The sequence below is a fragment of the Microcaecilia unicolor genome, chromosome 3 (genome assembly GCF_901765095.1).
Source record: "Microcaecilia unicolor chromosome 3, aMicUni1.1, whole genome shotgun sequence".
In the NCBI taxonomy this organism is placed as follows: domain Eukaryota; kingdom Metazoa; phylum Chordata; class Amphibia; order Gymnophiona; family Siphonopidae; genus Microcaecilia; species Microcaecilia unicolor.
In genome coordinates, this window is record NC_044033.1 from 268,631,610 (window position 1) to 268,650,885 (window position 19,276).

At 43.1% G+C, this 19,276-nt stretch overlaps 1 protein-coding gene across 1 annotated transcript in view; it reads left to right on the forward strand.

Moving 5' to 3' along the window:
* PDE10A (phosphodiesterase 10A) overlaps positions 1-19,276 on the forward strand; it is a 464,736-nt gene that overhangs the window by 118,578 nt on the left and 326,882 nt on the right. The window contains 1 exon segment of the mRNA XM_030198081.1: positions 9,487-9,615. Coding sequence (XP_030053941.1) covers positions 9,487-9,615 — 129 coding nt within the window.

Here is a 19,276-nt window from a genome sequence, read left to right on the forward strand (position 1 = left end):
GACAAAGTTTGTTGTTTTTTTGCCCATTCTTGAATTGATGTTAGACAAGTAGTCAGTTTATTCGAGGCTGTGGGTAGTCAAGTTCAGTGGGTATGAGTAGCTGCACGCCACCTGCATAGATGTAGAACTGAGTGTCCATTGACTGAATCAGCTTGGCTAGTGGCTTAAGGTAGATATTGAATAGAATGGGTGACAGTATCAATCCTTGTGGTAACCCACAGGTCAGTGCCCATGGTGGTGATGAGGTGCTGCTGTACACTATGGACTATTGCCTGTCTGATAGGATCTGAACCAGGCAAGTACTGTTCCACTGATACCTGTTTCTGCCAGTCATGCTAGCATAATATCGTGATCCAGTGGCATAGCTACGTGGGGCCATGGGGGCCTGGGCCCCCATAGATTTGGCCCTGGACCCCCCTGCTGACAACCCTCTCAACTCTCCTCCCGCCGCCGCTGCCCTGCCGCCGCCGTTGTCGCCATGGGCTACCTTTGCTGGCAGGGGACCGCAATCCCCACCAGCCGAGGTCTTCTTCTTTCTGCGAAGGCTTCATTCTGTTTCTGACGTCCTGCACGTTGTACGTACAGGACGTCAGACTCACAGAAACAGAACAAAGCCATCTTGCAAGGCTTCGTTTTGTTTCTGTGAGTCTGACGTCAGAAACAGAACAAGGCCTTCGCGGGAAGAAGAGGACCTCGGCTGGTGGGGATTGAGGTCCCCCGCCAGCAAAGATAGCCCACGGTGATGACAGGGGGGGTCGAGAGGGTCGTCGGTGGGAGGAGGGATCGAGAGGGTCATCGGCAGGGGTTATCAAAGTTGGTGGTGGCGGGGGCGGAGGGTCGGTGTCGGCAGGGGTCGGCAATGGCATGGGGGCGAGCTAAAATGTGCCCCCTCACCTCAGGCTCTGGAACCCCCCTCCCGCCGAACTCTGGCTACGCCCCTGTCGTGATCTACAGTGTCAAAAGCTGCTGAGTAATCTAGCAGTACTAACTGATACAAATCCCCTGTCTCGATTTCTGTGAAGATCATCTAGTAGGGATACAAGGACTGTTTGTGTTCTATAACCAGGTCTGAATCCAGAATGACATGGATCTAGACAGTTTCTCTCTTCTAGGCAGTCATTGAGATGATCACAGAATGTTTGTTCTATAAGTTTCCCTAAAAATGGGATGTTGAATACTGGCCGATAATTTTCAAGTTTGTCCTGGTCAAGGATAAACCTTGTGTGAGTGAATTATTCCCTGACACTTATGGTGTTTGGCATTCACTACATAGTAACATAGTAGATGACGGCAGAAAAAGACTTGTACGGTCCATCCAGTCTGTGCAACAAGATAAACTCATATGTGCTACTTTTTGTGTATACCCTACCTTGATTTGTACCTGTCCTCTTCAGGGCACAGACCGTATAAGTCTGCCCAGCACTATTCAGTTTCTTCCCATTCCCCGATTGGGACTTTCAGTTGTCAGCAGCTTCAAACTATCCTTTCTAACTAAGGTTTAGGATCCAGTCTCCTTGTGACCAGAACTTCTGCTGTTGGGTGATCTGTGCCTTCAAGGGACAGCTGTAGATCAGACTGACATTCTCTGAACAGTTCAGTGCAGGTGAGAAACACTTAACTCTGTTTTTTATGGTTCTAGGGGACATTTGATTAACAGGATGGCAGCCCCTGTGTGGTTATATCTCCTTACTAGTCCCTTGAGCAGGGAATTAAGGCGCTGGTGGTCCCCTTAGTGGGATTCCCCACCTACCGCTCCTGTACATCCTTTTTAGCTGGAAACCCTCTGAGGAAGGAAAATCACCTAGCTGGCCCTCTCCAGAAAGGAAAGACGAAGTTCCTCCCTTGACAGACCTTTATACTTCCCTCCCAAAACTCATAGACAAAATCTTATTGGACCAGACTCTCTGACTAGACCTCCTACCCTTAAACTTGGATTGGCACCTTTATATGGAGCTAGAGCCCAGAATATTCTTTCTGCAACTGCAGTAGCAGTGTATTTTGGCAGCCTGCTACGTATACATGCACTTTTACACTGGTTCTCAAGCAGGTATGATGTCGGGATTTGTACTAGTAAAGACAAATGGGTACCTGTGTGCAATTATAAAATAGGCATCTTCTTGCCCTATTAACTCGTTATGAAACTACCCTCAAAAACGGTTGGGTACATTGGGCTATCTATCTATCTAAACTCTGCACTGTATAAACTCCAGAAAATTTCAAAACTATTTAAACATTGCCAGTGAGATATGTGTGTGTGTGTTTGTCCATGGTTCAACTCTGTATTGATAAACTGTGTGTAGCATAGTGGAGTGGGGTGGCCTAGGAGCCTAGTTCAAATCCCACTGGTGCGCCTTGTAATCTTGGGCAATTCACTTAGGGAACCTTTTACTAAGCCACAGTAAAAAGTGGCTTTTGATAGTACGAGTGCATCTTTTGGGCACGCACCAGACCATTTTTTACTGTGTCTAGGAAAAAAGGCCTTTTTTTAAGGGGCTGGAAAATGGACGTACGCTAAAATTGAAACCAGCTTGTGTCCATTTTTGGCCTCTGACATTACTGCCACCCATTGATCTAGCAGCGGTAAGGTCTCACATGCTACCCAGGCAGTAAACATTCAGTGCGCGTTGTAAGCCCACAGGGGTGCTCTCAGGTGTGCAGTGGCCCTCTAATGGCTCCTGCCTGTACCTGGCCAGTCCTTTGATTCAGGGAACCACCTTGAAACCAGACTTCTCTGTGTATTCGTTAACTCGGGCCTCTATGTTTGGTCCTCCCTTTTCCCTCAGGGTGACCTCTGCATTAACCTTCAGTCCTGGCCCGGCCTCCCCGCTGTATCTCCTGGTAACCAACCCACCTTTACCAGTTCTTCTGGTGGGCCCCCTGGTCCCTCTCCTCTGGAAGATAGCGCGGATACCTTTGCTCACAGAAATATGCAAATTAAGCTGATCATATGTAAATTCAGTTTATTAGAGCTAGGTTACAGTCTTTTGGGAACCTGGCTTTCCAACTCTTCTTTGACTGCGATTCACCCCCCTGAGACCATTTACTGGGGGACATCTGGGTCTCAGGGTATAACAGCCACCTCCCCTGGATAGGACACACTTTATTCACCTTAACCTTACGGTCCTATCCTCCATCCCACGGCTGTTTGTTCTTTTTAAACCCTTCACAGTTCCAATATCAGTACTGGGGACCCACAGTCCTTCCCCTTGAACACCCAGTTCTTTCCCAGTACTGAGGACACACAGTCCCACCCCAATACTTCAGGGACTTCTTACCCCAGGATTTCCAGCCTGCTTTCCCTCTTGGATACACAGTCACTCCTCCTCCACCCCGGGACACACAGTTCCGGATTCCGGCCTCCAGGCTCCCATCTCCTCTCCCTTGGGCAAACTCCTCTCTTTCGGGCAAACCTCCCTCCTCTGCTAAGAGGAAGCTATTTATGAGGTGTCCAATAAACCTCCTCACCTCTTGAAACCTCGCCCCTTTGGTTCTAGAAAGATCTGGGTCCAGAAGCCTCTTCTCACTCTCCCCAGCTATCTCTCTGGAGCTCCCTCTACTGGCCAGAATGGGCATTTCCCCGGTTTTCGGTAGGCGAGCGCCATCTGGCGGTCTCCTCATGTAAGGGCAGACACTGTGTTTATCACAGCGTCTAATAATCCTAGATGGCGAACAAATAGACATTTGAAATAGGCACAGTACATAGTAAAACTACAATAAAAAATGTCAGCTTAAACAAACATAAAATGACAGCAAATAATGTGAAAAAATATTTACTAACTTTATTGTCGATAACAGCCTACATTAAACAAAAGCTGTTAAGAATATTTTCCTTGCATCAATTTGAAGAATAAAAAAAAATATTTAGGATTTTGTTTTGGTTCACAGTGGATTGTAATATATTATGTCAAGTATGTGAATACCATCTGCCAGGTACGTCTTGGCAGAAAAAATATGAGAACCACTCAGCTAATTTAACATTAATGTAGTATAGCACAGCATAACAAAAAAAAAAAAAAAATGTATCAGAAAAGGGACATAAAAATAGGAGCCCATCAATATGAATTAAGGCCGTGAGAAAAAAAATAGCACTGAGGGTAAACGTCCATTTTAGATCAGTAAGGAAGCCTTAATCAACATCCCACCAAACAGCACGAATGTCTTCTATGATAAACCGCTTCAAAGTCACATAATTCTAGCTAATCATGCTGTCTGCTCTCCCCCCTTCACATGCTAGTACTATAGGCCAGATTCTATAAATGACGCCTTAAAAATTGGTGCCGAAAAACCACACGGTTAGCTTGATTCTATAAACTACGCCTAAAGTTAGGCATAGTTTATAGAATATGCCTACGCGTTGTTCTTGAGACTAATATTTAGGTGCACCCATTTAGGTCACCTAAAACCAGGCCTAAATACCTGCACCTAAGCTAGGTGCAGATTAGGTGTATTCCATAATAGTGCGTATAGGTTTTTGAAACACAACCCACCCATTCCACGCCTATGGCCACACCCCCTTGTCCAATGTGCGCATTAGAATTTACGTGCACCGCGTTATAGAAGACACCTAGAGAGTTGTGCGTGTAAATTCTAATTAAAGCCAATTAGTGCTGCTAATTGGTTGCTAAGTACCAAGTATTGGTGCTGATTGGCTTGTTAACAGTCTTCAACTCCACCACCTCCACCGGGAGGCCATTCCACGCCTCCAGAAAGGGTGGTGGAGGCGTGGAATGGCCTCCCGGTGGAGGTGGTGGAGTCGAAGACTGTTCCAGAATTTAAAAAGGCATGGGATAAGCATGTGGGATCGCTTAGGATCCCACATGTTTATCCTGGAGGAAAAGTCCATAGTTTGCTATTGAGATAGACATAAGGGAAACCACTACTTGCCCTGGGATTGGTAGCATGGAATGTTGCTACTATTTGGGTTTCTGCCAGGTGCCTGTGACTTGGATTGGTCACTGTTGGAAGCAGGATACTGGGCTAGATGAACCATTGGTCTGACCCGGTACAGCTATTCTTATGTTCTAACTATGTCCAGTGGGTAGCATTGACATGTTAAATCACTGTTCAGTTGTGATCCTGTTGTTGTATAAACCTGTTTAGAATTGTTTTTCTCTCAGTATCTGTGTCATCTCTCTTGGTAAAGCAGTAATTTCTTATGTTATGTTTACAGTACCTCTAAATGTGTTTATGTACTAAAGTACTGAGGAGGAACAAGGACTGTGGAGTTGTACGTACTGCTTCTGTCCCCAGCAGAACTAATTAACACACCTGCATTATCAAACTTTTCTGTTTATGAAAACATACTAGCTGCTCCCTGGAGCCTCCCCAGCACTTTGCTTCTCTTTCCTCCTTCCCTCAAAAAGCTTATTGCTTCTTTTCACTTATGAATCCCTAAAGAACCACATTTAAAAGGAGGGTTAGTAATTAACCAAAGTTTGAAATTTTGTGAATCGAACTGTTACAGGGCTAAAAGAACTATCAGAAAATTTTGAACACTTGTTTGCCTATATGCATTCTAGAGAGAGAGAGAGAGAGAAGAGAGAGAGAGTTTTCTGAGTGAAACTTGTATACTTAAAATATGCCAGAGGCATTTAATGTTTTGCCTTCTGTGATCATAATACAGAGGTGGCAGTATATGTGAAGGTGTTTCCAGCAGTGATGACTATGTTATTTACATGGGGTTTACCCATGTTTAATATTGTTATATTTTAATATTGAATAAATTATAAGCTCTGTTAAGCAGGGACTTCCTTGTACGTGTTTATTGAGCTGCACTTCATTCGTCTAATAGCGCTATAGAAACATGTAGTAGTAGTATTAGTTAATATTCAAGCACATTAAGGTAATGCTACAGAGTATATATTCTTAAAATGTCAAGTGGCATTTGACATACATAGGTCATTACCGCCCAGTTACCATGTGAGTCTTTACCGCTAGGTCAATGGCTGGCGGTAAGATCTCACACCTAAAATTGCCGCACGTCCATTTTCAGCAAAAATTAAAAAAAGTCTTTTTTACAGGTGCGCTGAAAAGTGATTCTGCGTGCGCCCAAAACCCGCACTTACACTACTGCAGGCCATTTTTCAGCACACCTTAGTAAAAGGACCCCTAATGGAAACCGAAGGCGCCCAGCTCAAAAACGAACAAATCCAAGGCATTTGGTCATGGGAGGGGCCAGGATTCATAGTGCACTGGTCCCCCTCACATGCCAGGACACCAACCGGGCACCCTAGGGGGCACCCTAGGGGGCACTTGTAAAAATTACACCTTGTGTGTTGAGCCCCCCAAATCCCCCCCCCCCCAAACCCACTGCCCACAACTCTACACCATTACCATAGCACTTATGGCTGAATTGGGGTACCTAGATGTGGGTACAGTGGGTTTTGGGGGTGGTTTGGAGCGCTCCCATTTACCACCACAAGTGTAACAGGTAGGGGGGATGGGCCTGGGTCCACCTGGCTGAAGTCCACTGCACCCACTAACAACTGCACAGGGACCTGCATACTGCTGTCATGGAGCTGGGTATGACATTTGAGGCTGGCATACAGGCTGGAAAAAAGGCTTTTTAAAGTTTTTTTTTTTGGGTGGGAGGGGGTTAGTGACCACTGGGGAGTCAGGGGAGATCATCCCCAATTCCCTCCGGTGGTAATCTGGGCAGTTGGGGCGCTTTTTGGGGACTTCGTGAAAAAAAAAGGGTCCAGAAAAAGTGACCCAAATTTTCGCTTCTGGCGCCCTTCTTTTTTCCATTATCGGCCGAGCGCGCCCATCTCTCCTCGGCCGATAAACACGCCCCAGTCCCGCCTTCACCACGCCTCTGACACCCCCCGTCAACTTTGTCTATTCCCGCGACAGATTGCAGTTGGAGACGCCCAAAATTGGCTTTCGATTATACCGATTTGGGCGCCCACGGGAGAAAGGCGCCCATCTCCCGATTTGGGTCGAAATATAGGCGTCTTTCTCTTTCGAAAATAAGCTGGATAGTCTGACCTAGGACAGCAAATTTTTTTGTTTCACCTAAAATTAAACTACACTCAAATTAAAATATGTAAAATAATATAAAAACTTAGGGGTCTTTTAGAAATGCGCTGTAGCTTTTTTAACGCATGCTAAACACTAGAGGCACCCATAGGAATATATAGACGTCTGTAGTGTTTAGCGCATGCTTATTTTTAGCACATGCTAAAAACGCTAGCGCACCATTGTTAAAGGGGCCCTTAGTTAATGCATTCAAGAATGACTAAAATCTTTAAGGGAATGCAGTACTTTAATCTGATCAGTCTCTGGTTATCAGCTGTGGCTTTTCGTTTACTGTCACCTGAACCACAAAAGTTCATTGTGTGTCAAATGCCACTGGGCATGCATAGCTGACACGTGCCAGAAAATAAAAATATTTTTCGGAAGCGCGCCTAAAATGAAATTATCGTAAGGGCCACGAGGTAGCCAGGTGGTAACTCAGTATTGGTGCGCGTAGGCGCTTATGCGGCTTAGTGATAGGGCACCTTAGTATCCTGACTCCAACAGTGATAAGCAGAAGATGTTTAGAAGTGCGCAAGAAATGACGTACTGTATGTGAAGAGTTTTGCATCCGCGCTCATATCCTTTATTTGCAGCAGGCATGGTTTACGCATATGTTCATATCTTCCCTGCCTATAAAGACTTGAAAACATAGACTGTTAACACATATCAGCCATAGACTTGTCAAATTCTTTTTTGCATACAGAGAATTTTTTATGCACCTCAGCATACTTTACATTCTTCTCAGAAATGTTTGATTCAATTACCATTACCATTACTACCATTACCTCTCTACTCTCCTCTCCCCGTATGTTCCCACCCGTAACCTCCGCTCTCAGGACAAATCACTCCTATCTGTACCCTTCTCCACCATCGCTAACTCCAGACTCCGCCCCTTCTGCCTCGCATCACCTTATGCCTGGAACAGACTTCCCGAGCCCATACGCCATGCGCCCTCCCTGCCCATTTTCAAGTCCTTACTCAAAGCCCATCTCTTCTCCCTTGTTTTTGGCACCTAACCACCTTCCCCATTCATGATACCTACACTGACTACATAGTTTGTTACCTTTTAGATTGTAAGCTCTCTTGAGCAGGGACTGTCCTTCCCCATGTTTAAACTTGTACAGCGCTGCTTAACCCTGGCAGCGCTATAGAAATGCTAAGTAGTAGTAGTAGTAGTATTTTGAGTATTGTTAAACTGACCACTGCTAGAAATAGGGTATTTTGTGATGCTGGATCATCTTAATGGAATTCACTATCAGCTGAGTTGCATGATATTCCCAGGTACTTGTCTTTTTCGAAAAGCTTTGAAGACTTGGCTATTGAAGCAGAGTTATGGATTGGATTTATGCTGAGTATTAAGTATTGTATGGTTGACATTGTTTATTGTAAACCACTTTAGAATCTTGGCTGTGTTAAGCAGCATAGAAAGTGAATAAATCGAATCTAATAAACAGCTTACAAACTGATTCTGATTCTTACATTTTGGAGGGTTGCTTGTAGCTCTAATGTTGCTGTATCCTGCTTGACTTACATTTTTATTTAATTATCAAATTAAAACTACCTATACCTAGAGAAGTATTTTAATGTGCATGAGTCATTTAGTCAATCAAATTGCTGAATTGACTGGTTTAGCCCAGGGTGCTGCTTTTTCAAGTTTTGTGTTTCCTATGAACAGTGACACAGTTGGACTCCTTCTTCTATATTTGACTGTGAAGTCTTTTCTAACTCCTTGCTTACTCTTGAACAGAGAAACCTTGCTTATTATAAAACACTTGCAAATGTAGTACTAATCATTTCTATAGCACTACTAGATGTACTCATTATACACAGGTAGTTTCTCTGATTCTAGAGGGCTCACAATCTGTTTTCTAACCTGAGGCAATGGAGGATTAAGTGACTTGCCCAAGGTTACAAGGAACTGCAGTGAGATTCGAACCCAGGTCGCCAGGATCAAAGCCTGCTGCACTAACCATTAGGCTATGCAAGTTACGATGCCTACTGTGTGCATTCTGTGGCATACTGCTCACTTCTATTTACTTATATTATGATCCTCTAACCAAATGCTCTCATAGCATGCACCATTCTATTTTGAGTTGCCTTAATTCCCTAACATGACTCTACTAAAAACTGTTTCTGATGTGCTGCATTGAGGACAGCAGATAGCTTAGAAGAGTTTAAAAAAGGATGACTTCCTAAAGAAAAAGTCCATAGACCATTATTAAATGGACTTGGGGAAAATCCACTTTTTCTGGGATAAGCAGTATAGAATATTTTGTACTTTTTGGGGATCTTACCAGGTATTTGTGGCCTGGATTGGCCACTGTTGGAAACAGGATGCTGGGCTTGACGGACCTTTGGTCTTTCCCAGTATGGCAATACTTATGTACTTATAACTTATTGCATTTTATAAACTTTTTAGCTTCCAAGTCTGACCAATCAAACTTTGTTCTTGTTTGCTGTTTTTTGCAGGTCTGACAGATGAAAAAGTGAAGGCCTATCTTTCTATTCATCCCCAGGTGCTGGATGAATTTGTATCAGAAAGTGTCAGTACAGAAACTGTAGAAAAATGGATGAGGAAGAAGAACAGTAGACGTGAAGGTGAGATGTCAAATATTTTGCATTGGGTTTTCAGGGCTGTGCCCGAGGGAATTGGGTGTGCTCGTATCTGATGATCTTATAGTGGCCAAACAGGTAGAAAAGGCAATGGCAAAGCCAGAAGGATGGTTGTGTTACAAGAAATGATTTATTTTGGGGAAAATAGCTCTAGAGCAACTCGCTTCTCTTTATAATTTAAGAGCAGGTGCTGTATTTATAAGTTTTAGGATATTAATTTCTCCACCAATCACCAAAGGTGATAATTGCAATAAATTAAATAAATTAAGTATATATAGCTTCAATATACTCAGAACACAAAGAGACCGTATTTTTAGCTTCAAAAAGGTTGATTTAATATACAATTGCACACGAGAGGTAGGTTTTAAGAAATCCTTACAGGTAATCTGTGCTTAAAATAGAACAAAGTAGCAGGTAGGTTAACTTACAAGTCCTTGTTACAAGCATGCTGTGGTCCAGCTGATTGATGAGCACATGTTTCAGGAGCAAGGCATCAGCAGACCCCAAAGAGAGCAGCAGGTCCCAAGAGGAGGCAGGTTCCAAGAGAGCGAGCTGGGCTGTTTCCAGGCCTTTTATAATGTTAGCAGAGAAGCATGGTGTGTGCATGTCTTGGATATTTTGCAAGGCATTATGGTTAATGTAGTCTGTTCACATGACCACATTATAAGTCCTTCCTTTCTGCACATGTCTGAAAGCTGATGGGAGGGGCAGGTATACCTTTGACAAGCAAATGTCCTGTTTATGGTTTCCTCTCTGAAGTCTTTGTCTTCAATGGGCTCTCCAGACTTTCGGTCTCTTGGGTCTTTGGTTTTCAGAGATGTCCTGATGAGCGTCCAGGTACCCACCTTTTGTTCAGTCTTTTTAGGTGGGAGGGCAGAGAGAGTTATATATCTCTCTTTTGTCTTTGTTAAGTGTTTGTAATTAACTATCCCTGCTATCAGAAGTTCCCAGAAAAAGGGATGGAGAGAGAGGGGCTTGAAATGAAACTATTCTCTCTGCTGCAGTGTCAAATATATAAAAGCTGCACAAATATATTGGTGTATATATAATCCAGCAAAATATAATAAACTGATACCATTACAGTTGCAGGAAAAAAGAGGAGATAGTTCATCTGTATGTGTCTCTAGTGAGACCCCATTTAGAGTACTGTGTACCATTCTGGAGACCACACCTTCGAAAAGATATACAGTTGGTTCAGGGAGCGGCTAACAAAATGGTCAGTGGTCTTTGTCATAAAGCGTATGGGGACAGACGGCGATCTCAATATGTGTACTTTGGAAGAAGTGCAGGAAAGGGGAGATATGATGGAGAGATCTCCATGGCATAAATATACAGGAGATGAGTCTCATTTAATTGAATGGAAGCTCTGAAATGAGGAGGCATAGGTTGAACAAGAAAGGGGTAAACTCAGGAGTAATCTAAGGAAATTCTACTTTATGGAAATGGTGGTGGATACATGGAATGGTGTCCCCGTGGACGTTGTAGAGACAAAGACTGTATCTGTATTCAAGAAAGCTTGGGACAAATACATAAGATATCTAAGGGAGAGGAAGGGATAGTAGATGATATGGATGGACAGACTGGATAAGCCATGTGGTCTTTATCTGCCATTACTTTCTATATTCCTGTGTAAGGGAGACGGGGATGCCAAAATTGCTCCCTTGTCCACACCAGGGGGCATATCGCACAGGGTTTGATTCCATCTCGGTACGCTGCCAGGGTTTCTTTACTTGTTGTTGATGGATGTTTCTACAGTCTGTTTATTACTTGGTTTACTGCAGGTACACATAAGAATTCGTTTATATATTTACAGAAACTTGATATGTTGCTTCATATATGCGTCAATGCAATTCATAATAAAAACAATCAAAATACACAACCCCACCTGCCACCCTATTCAGCACCTCTTCATCCATCCTGTCCATTGTCACCTTCTCTGTTGCTTTGTTCCCACACAATGGGAAAACTAAGATTTTAGGAACTCACTAAAATATCTCATCTCCCCCCTTTCTATTTTGTAAGTTTCTCTCCTCTCTTTCCTTCTGGGTTCTTCTCATCTTCAGGTAGTGGCAGTGAAAGCAATAAAATCTTACCTGGTGCTCAAGAATGTTACTGCTGCTTCCCACCCAGTGTACACGTCCCTTCTAAACAGGAAGTAGATGGAGGGGGATGTAGGGACCATGAACACATGCTTGACATGTCTCTGTGCTGCTGGTCTGCTGTTGCTGCGTTTATAGATAGGAATGGTAGTGGTTGAAAAGTGGTCTTTAGCAAATTAGAATGAGATGTTTTACTCTGGGTAGGGCCCATTGCTCAGGCACTACACAAGACTTGAGATTAGACTTCTTCCAATTGGGCTTGCTGTTGGTAAGCACTCTGCCGAAGTGCCAATTTTATTCTAGAGCTTGTACACTATTGAAGGTTGGAGTGAGGTCGTCTTCATATCTAGGCTAAAAGCCCACCTTTTTGAGGCTGCTTTTAACTCCTAACCCCTCTACTACTACTACTACTACTACTATTTAGCATTTCTATAGCGCTACAAGGCATACGCAGCGCTGTACAAACATAGAAGAAAGACAGTCCCTGCTCAAAGAGCTTACAATCTAATAGACAAAAAATAAATAAAGTAAGCAAATCAAATCAAATTAATGTGAACGGGAAGGAAGAGAGGAGGGTAGGTGGAGGCGAGTGGTTACAAGTGGTTACGAGTCAAAAGCAATGTTAAAGAGGTGGGTTTTCAGTCTAGATTTAAAGGTGGCCAAGGATGGGGCAAGACGTAGGGGCTCAGGAAGTTTATTCCAGGCGTAGGGTGCAGCGAGATAGAAGGCGCGAAGTCTGGAGTTGGCAGTAGTGGAGAAGGGAACAGATAAGAAGGATTTATCCATGGAGCGGAGTGCACGGGAAGGGGTGTAGGGAAGGACGAGTGTGGAGAGATACTGGGGAGCAGCAGAGTGAATACATTTATAGGTTAGTAGAAGAAGTTTGAACAGGATGCGAAAACGGATAGGGAGCCAGTGAAGGGTCTTGAGGAGAGGGGTAGTATGAGTAAAGCGACCCTGGCGGAAGATGAGACGGGCAGCAGAGTTTTGAACCGACTGGAGAGGGGAGAGGTGACTAAGTGGGAGGCCAGCAAGAAGCAGATTGCAGTAGTCTAAACGAGAGGTGACAAGGGTGTGGATGAGGGTTTTGGTAGAGTGCTCGGAAAGAAAGGGGCGGATTTTACGGATGTTGTAAAGAAAGAAACGACAGGTCTTGGCGGTCTGCTGGATATGAGCAGAGAAGGAGAGAGAAGAGTCAAAGATGACCCCAAGGTTTCGAGCTGAGGAGACAGGGAGAATGAGAGAGCCATCAACAGAAATAGAAAACGGGGGGAGGGGGGAGGTGGGTTGGGGGGGGAAAATGAGAAGCTCGGTTTTGGTCATATTTAATTTCAGGTGGCGTTGAGACATCCAGGCAGCAATGTCAGACAAGCACGCTGAAACTTTGGTTTGGATGCAAGGTGAGATATCAGGGGTAGAAAGGTAGATTTGGGAGTCATCAGCATAGAGGTGGTAGGAAAAGCCATGGGATGAGATTAATGAACCAAGGGAAGAAGTGTAGATAGAAAAGAGGAGGGGACCAAGAACAGAACCCTGAGGTACACTGACAGGCAGAGGGATAGAAGTAGAAGAGGATCCACCAGAGTGAACACTAAAGGTGCGGAGGGAGAGGTAGGAAGAGAACCAGGAAAGGACAGAGCCCTGGAATCCAAGTGAGGACAGGGTATCGAGAAGTATGCTGTGATCGACAGTGTCAAAAGCAGCGGAAAGATCAAGAAGAATGAGGATGGAATATTGACCTCTGGATTTAGCCAGTAATAGGTCATTGGAGACTTTAGTAAGCGCAGTTTCAGTTGAGTGGAGAGGGCGAAAACCAGATTGTAGTGGGTCAAGAATAGCATGTGAGGAGAGAAAATCAAGGCAGCGGCGGTGAACAGCACGCTCAAGTAATTTGGAGAGAAAAGGAAGGAGGGAGATGGGTCGGTAATTAGAGGGACAAGTAGGGTCAAGTGAAGGCTTCTTAAGGAGAGGTGTGACCACAGCATGTTTAAAGGAAGCAGGGACAGTCGCAGTGGAAAGTGAGAGGTTGAGAATGTGACAGATAAAAGGAATAAGATTAGATTTTAAACTCTGTCGAGCAGGGACTGTCTCTTACATGTTTATTTATTTTTTATTTATTTATTGCATTTGTATTCCACATTTTCCCACCTCTTTGCAGGCTCAATGTGGCTTACAATACATAATGATGATCAGTGGAAAAATAATAGAGAATAGACATTTAGTGTTATAGAAGGATCTTGGGCAATATGATAAACGGAGAAAAAAAAACACGTAATCGTAGTGTATCAAGAAGGATTTTGGGTAACATGATAATGATGAAACATGATATTAGTATAACAAGTAGATATTATAAGACCGTTCTGTATGTGTGTGGAGGAGCTGTGTATAGTCATATTGTTTGATCTATGTGGTATGCCTTGTTGAAAAGATGGGTCTTCAGTAGTTGCGGAAGTTCGTTAATTCGTAGATCGTTTTTAAGTTGCGCGGCATTGCGTTCCAAAATTGTGTGCTCAAGTAAGTAAAGTTTGACGCGTGTATTAATTTGTATTTTAGACCTTTGCAGTTAGGGAAGTGCAGATCCAGGAATTTGGGGGATGATCTTTTGGCATTTCTGGGTGGCAGGTCTATCAGGTCTGACATGTAGGCTGGTGCATCTCCGTGAATGATTTTGTGAACTAGGGAGCAGATTTTGAACGTGATGTGTTCTTTTAGTGGGAGCCAGTGTAGTTTTTCTCTTAGGGGCTTAGCACTTTCATATTTTGTTTTGCCGAATATGAGTCTAGCTGCTGTGTTTTGGGCTGTCTGAAGTTTTTTGATTATCTGCTCTTTACATCCGGCGTAAAGTGCGTTGCAGTAATCCAGATGACTGAGCACCATTGACTGTACCAGTTCTTGGGAAGAAAGGTCTTACTCTTTTTAATTTCCACATTGAGTGGAACATCTTCTTGGTTGTGTTTTTCACATGGCTCTCGAGTGTTAGGTTTCGATCGATGGTAACTCCAAGAATTTTCAGGGTGTCCGAAATTGGAAGGTTCAGATTTGGTGTGCTAATGGCTGTGAATTTGTTCTTGTTATGTTGGGAGGTAAGTATTAGGCATTGGGTTTTTTCTGCATTAAGTTTCAGCCGAATTGCATCCGCCCATGCATGCATGATGTGGAGACTTTGGTTAATGTCATTGGAAATTTCCTTTAGATCTTGTTTAAATGGGATGTAAATTGTTATGTTGTCTGCGTATATGTATGGGTTGAGATTTTGGTTTGATAATAGTTTGGGCAAGGGTATCATCAAGTGCACAGCGCTGCATACATCTAGTAGTGCTATAGAAATGATAAGTAGTAGTAGCAGAGGCTCAAAGAGAGAGTGACATGCTTAAAAATACAGAAACTACTAGATTGTAGCCCATCAAATTTCTGCATCCTGATGAAATTTAGGGGTCGATATTCAAAGAAGAAGCTCCTGCCTGGTTAAATTGCTTATGTGGGGCTACCGCTGATATTCAGCAGCACTTAACTGGTTAGTGCCGCTGAATATCAACACTAATATAACCACTAAAGCCTTAGCCTGCGATTTTGTGGGCAGTCCGGAGGCAGAGTTGGCAGTTCTGTGGTTAAGTACTTAGGGGTCCTTTTTACGCTCTGCAGCAAAAGGGGGCCTGCACTGGTGCCGGCGCTTGTTTTTGTTTTGCGCCGAGGCCCCCTTTTACTTCAACGGGTAAAAGGCAGGTCTTTGTTTTTTTGTTTTTTATTTTCAAGAAATGGCCATGCGACAAGTGAAGCACTTGCCGTGCGGCCATTTTGGAGGGGAGCTCTTACCGCCACCCATTGAGGTGTGGTAAGGGATCCCGCGCTAACCCATCGGTAACAGTGCAGCGTGAGGCACTGCCTGATTACTGCTGGGTACACACCAGTGCTACAAAAATTGTGTGCTGGAGGAGGGAACTACCACCGGGCTGCTATGAAAGCCCGACATTACTTCCGTTTTAACGAGCAGCAAGCCTGCTTCCTAAAAGGGCCCTTTAATCACTTAAGTTAACTAGACAAATTGGACCGCTTAAAACACAATGCTTTCTTTTGTCCGGTTTCACATAGGCAATTAAGTGATAGCAGGCCGCACATAACTGGATAATCAATGTCGGTGTCTGGACATAGTGTGCCATTGTATATCCAGGAATAACATTTACTCCTTAGTTACCTGCATGATGGAGCGGTGAGGGTAGCCACAGAGAGGTATGCAAAAATAATAGAAAAAACAAAGGGTTCTGGCAGATGGAGAAAGGCAAAATACTCAAAGGCCTTCACTGAAATTGCACCCAAAGTTCCAAAGCAAAAAAAACAGAATTGATGACTGTAACTCTTTATACTTGGGGATGTCACTGCAAGACTCCAGCCTCTGCAGGTTGACCAAAATAAGTAGTAGTAGCAGAGGCTCAAGGAGATAGTGGCATGCATAAAAATACAGAAGTACTAGATCTTAGCCCATCAAATTACAGTTCTCTGAAAAACATCTGATTGTGGGAGCTCAAACATCTGCTCACATCACTCCAGTTTTGAAAGAGCTTCACTGGTTGCCAGTGAAATATACAGTTATTTTTTAAGGTTTTATTATTGATTCATCAGCAGATATGATTGAATTCTACAAAATCCTGAGTGATGTAGAACAGGTAAAAATGAATTGATTTTTCACTCTTCCAAAAAGTGGAAAGACCAGGGGACACTCAATGAAATGATATGGCAATACTTCTAAAACAAATAGGAGGACATGTTTTTTCACTCAAAGCTCTGGAACTCATTGCCGGAGGATGTGGTAACAGCGGTTAACGTATCTGGGTTTAAAAAAGGTTTGCACAAGTTCCTGGAGGAAAAGTCCATAATCTGTTATTGAGATGGATATGTGGGAAGCCACTGCTTGCTCTGGGATTGGTAGCATGGAATGTTGTTACAATTTGGGTTTTTGCCAGGTACTTGTGTCCTGGATTGGGCACTGCTGGAAGCAGGATACTGGGCTAGACGGACCATTGGTCTGACTCAGTATGGCTATTCTTATGTTCGTATGGGTTTATGCTGCTGTACCTGTACATTTTTCAAATATTTTGACTATGTACGAACCAAGGCTACCTTTACGATCTGAAATGGCAAAATAATTATGCATTCCGATTATTACAACATATCGTTTTGGAAGAACTCGTGCACAAGCATTTTCAATCACTGGGCCTATTATGTGAAATAAACTTCCAGGGCATTTGAGACTTTATGTGAATAGACAGCAGTTTAAGAAATATTTAAAAACTCATTGTTTTGTGAAGGCTTTCTTGGAAGGATAGCTTCAGGCTGGACTCCAGTAGTTGTTCTGAGAGATGAAGTTAGATTGGTTTTAAAAATTGTTGGGGAGGGAAATTGATATGATTTGATGTGTTTTGCTTATGTATTTTAAATTATCTATGTTTGACTGTAACCCACTTTGCTTTAAAGTAGGATATACGTTTGGAAAAATAAATAAATAAAAATAAAGTATGTACAAAATAAGACCAAAGCAAAAGGATAAGCGTAATGAGCAAAGCCCCAGTAATCCCCTCTCTCAAGCCCTTGGATCGTAAGCAGGTTCCTTCTCTTAGTCATTTTTGGAATCCTCTTCTGAGGCTCTGGCTGGATTTCCCCTCTTCTCTGTTCAGGGTCCCAGGCTGGGTACTTCAAACTCCTCAAGATGATCCTATAAAACATACTTACAGAAAATAGTCTTTCAATGCATCCAAGTTCAGCACTTTTAAGTACTAAAAGTGTCAGTGCTCTGGACTTTCTATATGAAATTTTTTTTTAAATCACTTCACAAGAAACACCACCTCTGGGGAGATACAAAACAGCGAGGAATTGCTCTGCTTCATATGAAAAACAAGATCAGGAATTCTAACAAATTGATGAAATTACTCTTCTCCAAGTGCTTGAGATCCACTAGGGAGGCCAATCATTTAGAAACAGAATGAGCTTTCCCCAGGGTTGAGATGGGATGCACCTAGTAGGTTTCACTCACTTCCTGTTTAAGTTTGCAAACTGCCTCTCTAGGTTAGTCCTGTCAGGCTTAGCCAGCCTTCACAGAGGAAGCATTCCTCACTGCTCCTCTTTGCTTGCTGTGCTCGATCCAGCGCACCCCCTGCACCCCACTCTAACCTTCAAAAAGTATTTGAAGACACACTTATTTTTACAGGCTTTTCCTTAAATTTAGATAGTTAATATCGATGTGAGTTGAGGCAGTACACCGCTCCCTCGTTATAACGTGGACCATTATAACATGAATTTGGTTATAACTGTTGGATTATTTGTAGTAAATAATTAGCAGATTTTAGTACACACAGCTTCAGCTTTAGAAATGTTAATTTCTTTCTTCATCTCTCTCTCATACACCCCTGAATAATTCACTGCTGAGTCACTTTAAAGTTGAAGTAACAAAACATCTGTTTACTCACAGTTTGTAGTTAGATTATAATCAGACAGGCTTATATATACATATTACTATACATTTGTATTATCAGCTCCTTCCATGTGCTTAGATGGTAATGGATGCTCACACCACCATAGATCCTCTCAGGTTAGGAGAGATCATGAGCTCCATGTGCTCCATGTGCTGCATCTGCTGTGTCTAACCCCCACAGGAAGTTGCATAGCTGTGTGACCTCTCTAAGTAATTCACATCAGAGGTCACAGAGTAATCACAGAGAAATAATAGGTGACAGGCAATGCATGCAAAATACAATTACATTCCAACAAACCCCTTCTCATGCATAACTGTCATGCAATTATTTATTCATACAAAGTCCAAGCTTTATACGCAGATTCACAAAATGTTCTCTGGGTAACGGTTTGGTCATGATGTCAGCTGTCATCTCACTGGTGTGACAATAGTGTAGACTGATGACCCCTTCTTTCACCAACTCTCGCACGTTGTGGTATTTCGTTGCGATGTGCTTGGTGCGTGACTGAACCTTGTCATTCTGTGACAGTCGGATGCAGCTCTGATTATCTTCCATTATCTGGATTGGTCTCTTTTCAGCTATTCCAAAATCCAGCATAAGTTTTTCAATCCACATCAGTTCTCTGCACGCTTCCGATACGGCCACGTATTCAGCTTCTGTAGAAGACAAACTCACAATACTTTGTTTATGACTGGCCCATGAAATGCGTACATTTCCATACATAAACACATATCCACTTGTGGATTTATAATCAGAATGATCCCCTGCCCAATCTGAATCACAGTAACATATTAGTTTTGGATTACTATTGGCTGAAATCTTTAATTTACAATCAATGGTACCCTTTAAATACCTTACCATCCTTTTAACTGCAGTCCAATCTGATTTGGTAGGTGAGCTGACCCTTCTGCTCAAAATTCCTACTGCATTTGCTATATCAGCCCTGTATGTGGTAGCTAGATATAAAAGCTTACCTATGGCTGATCTATATTGGATGTTATCTGGTAAAGGTTCTCTTACTGTTTCATCCTTCAGAAAATCAGTGATCATGGGAGTGCTTACAACTTGGGCATCTTGCATACC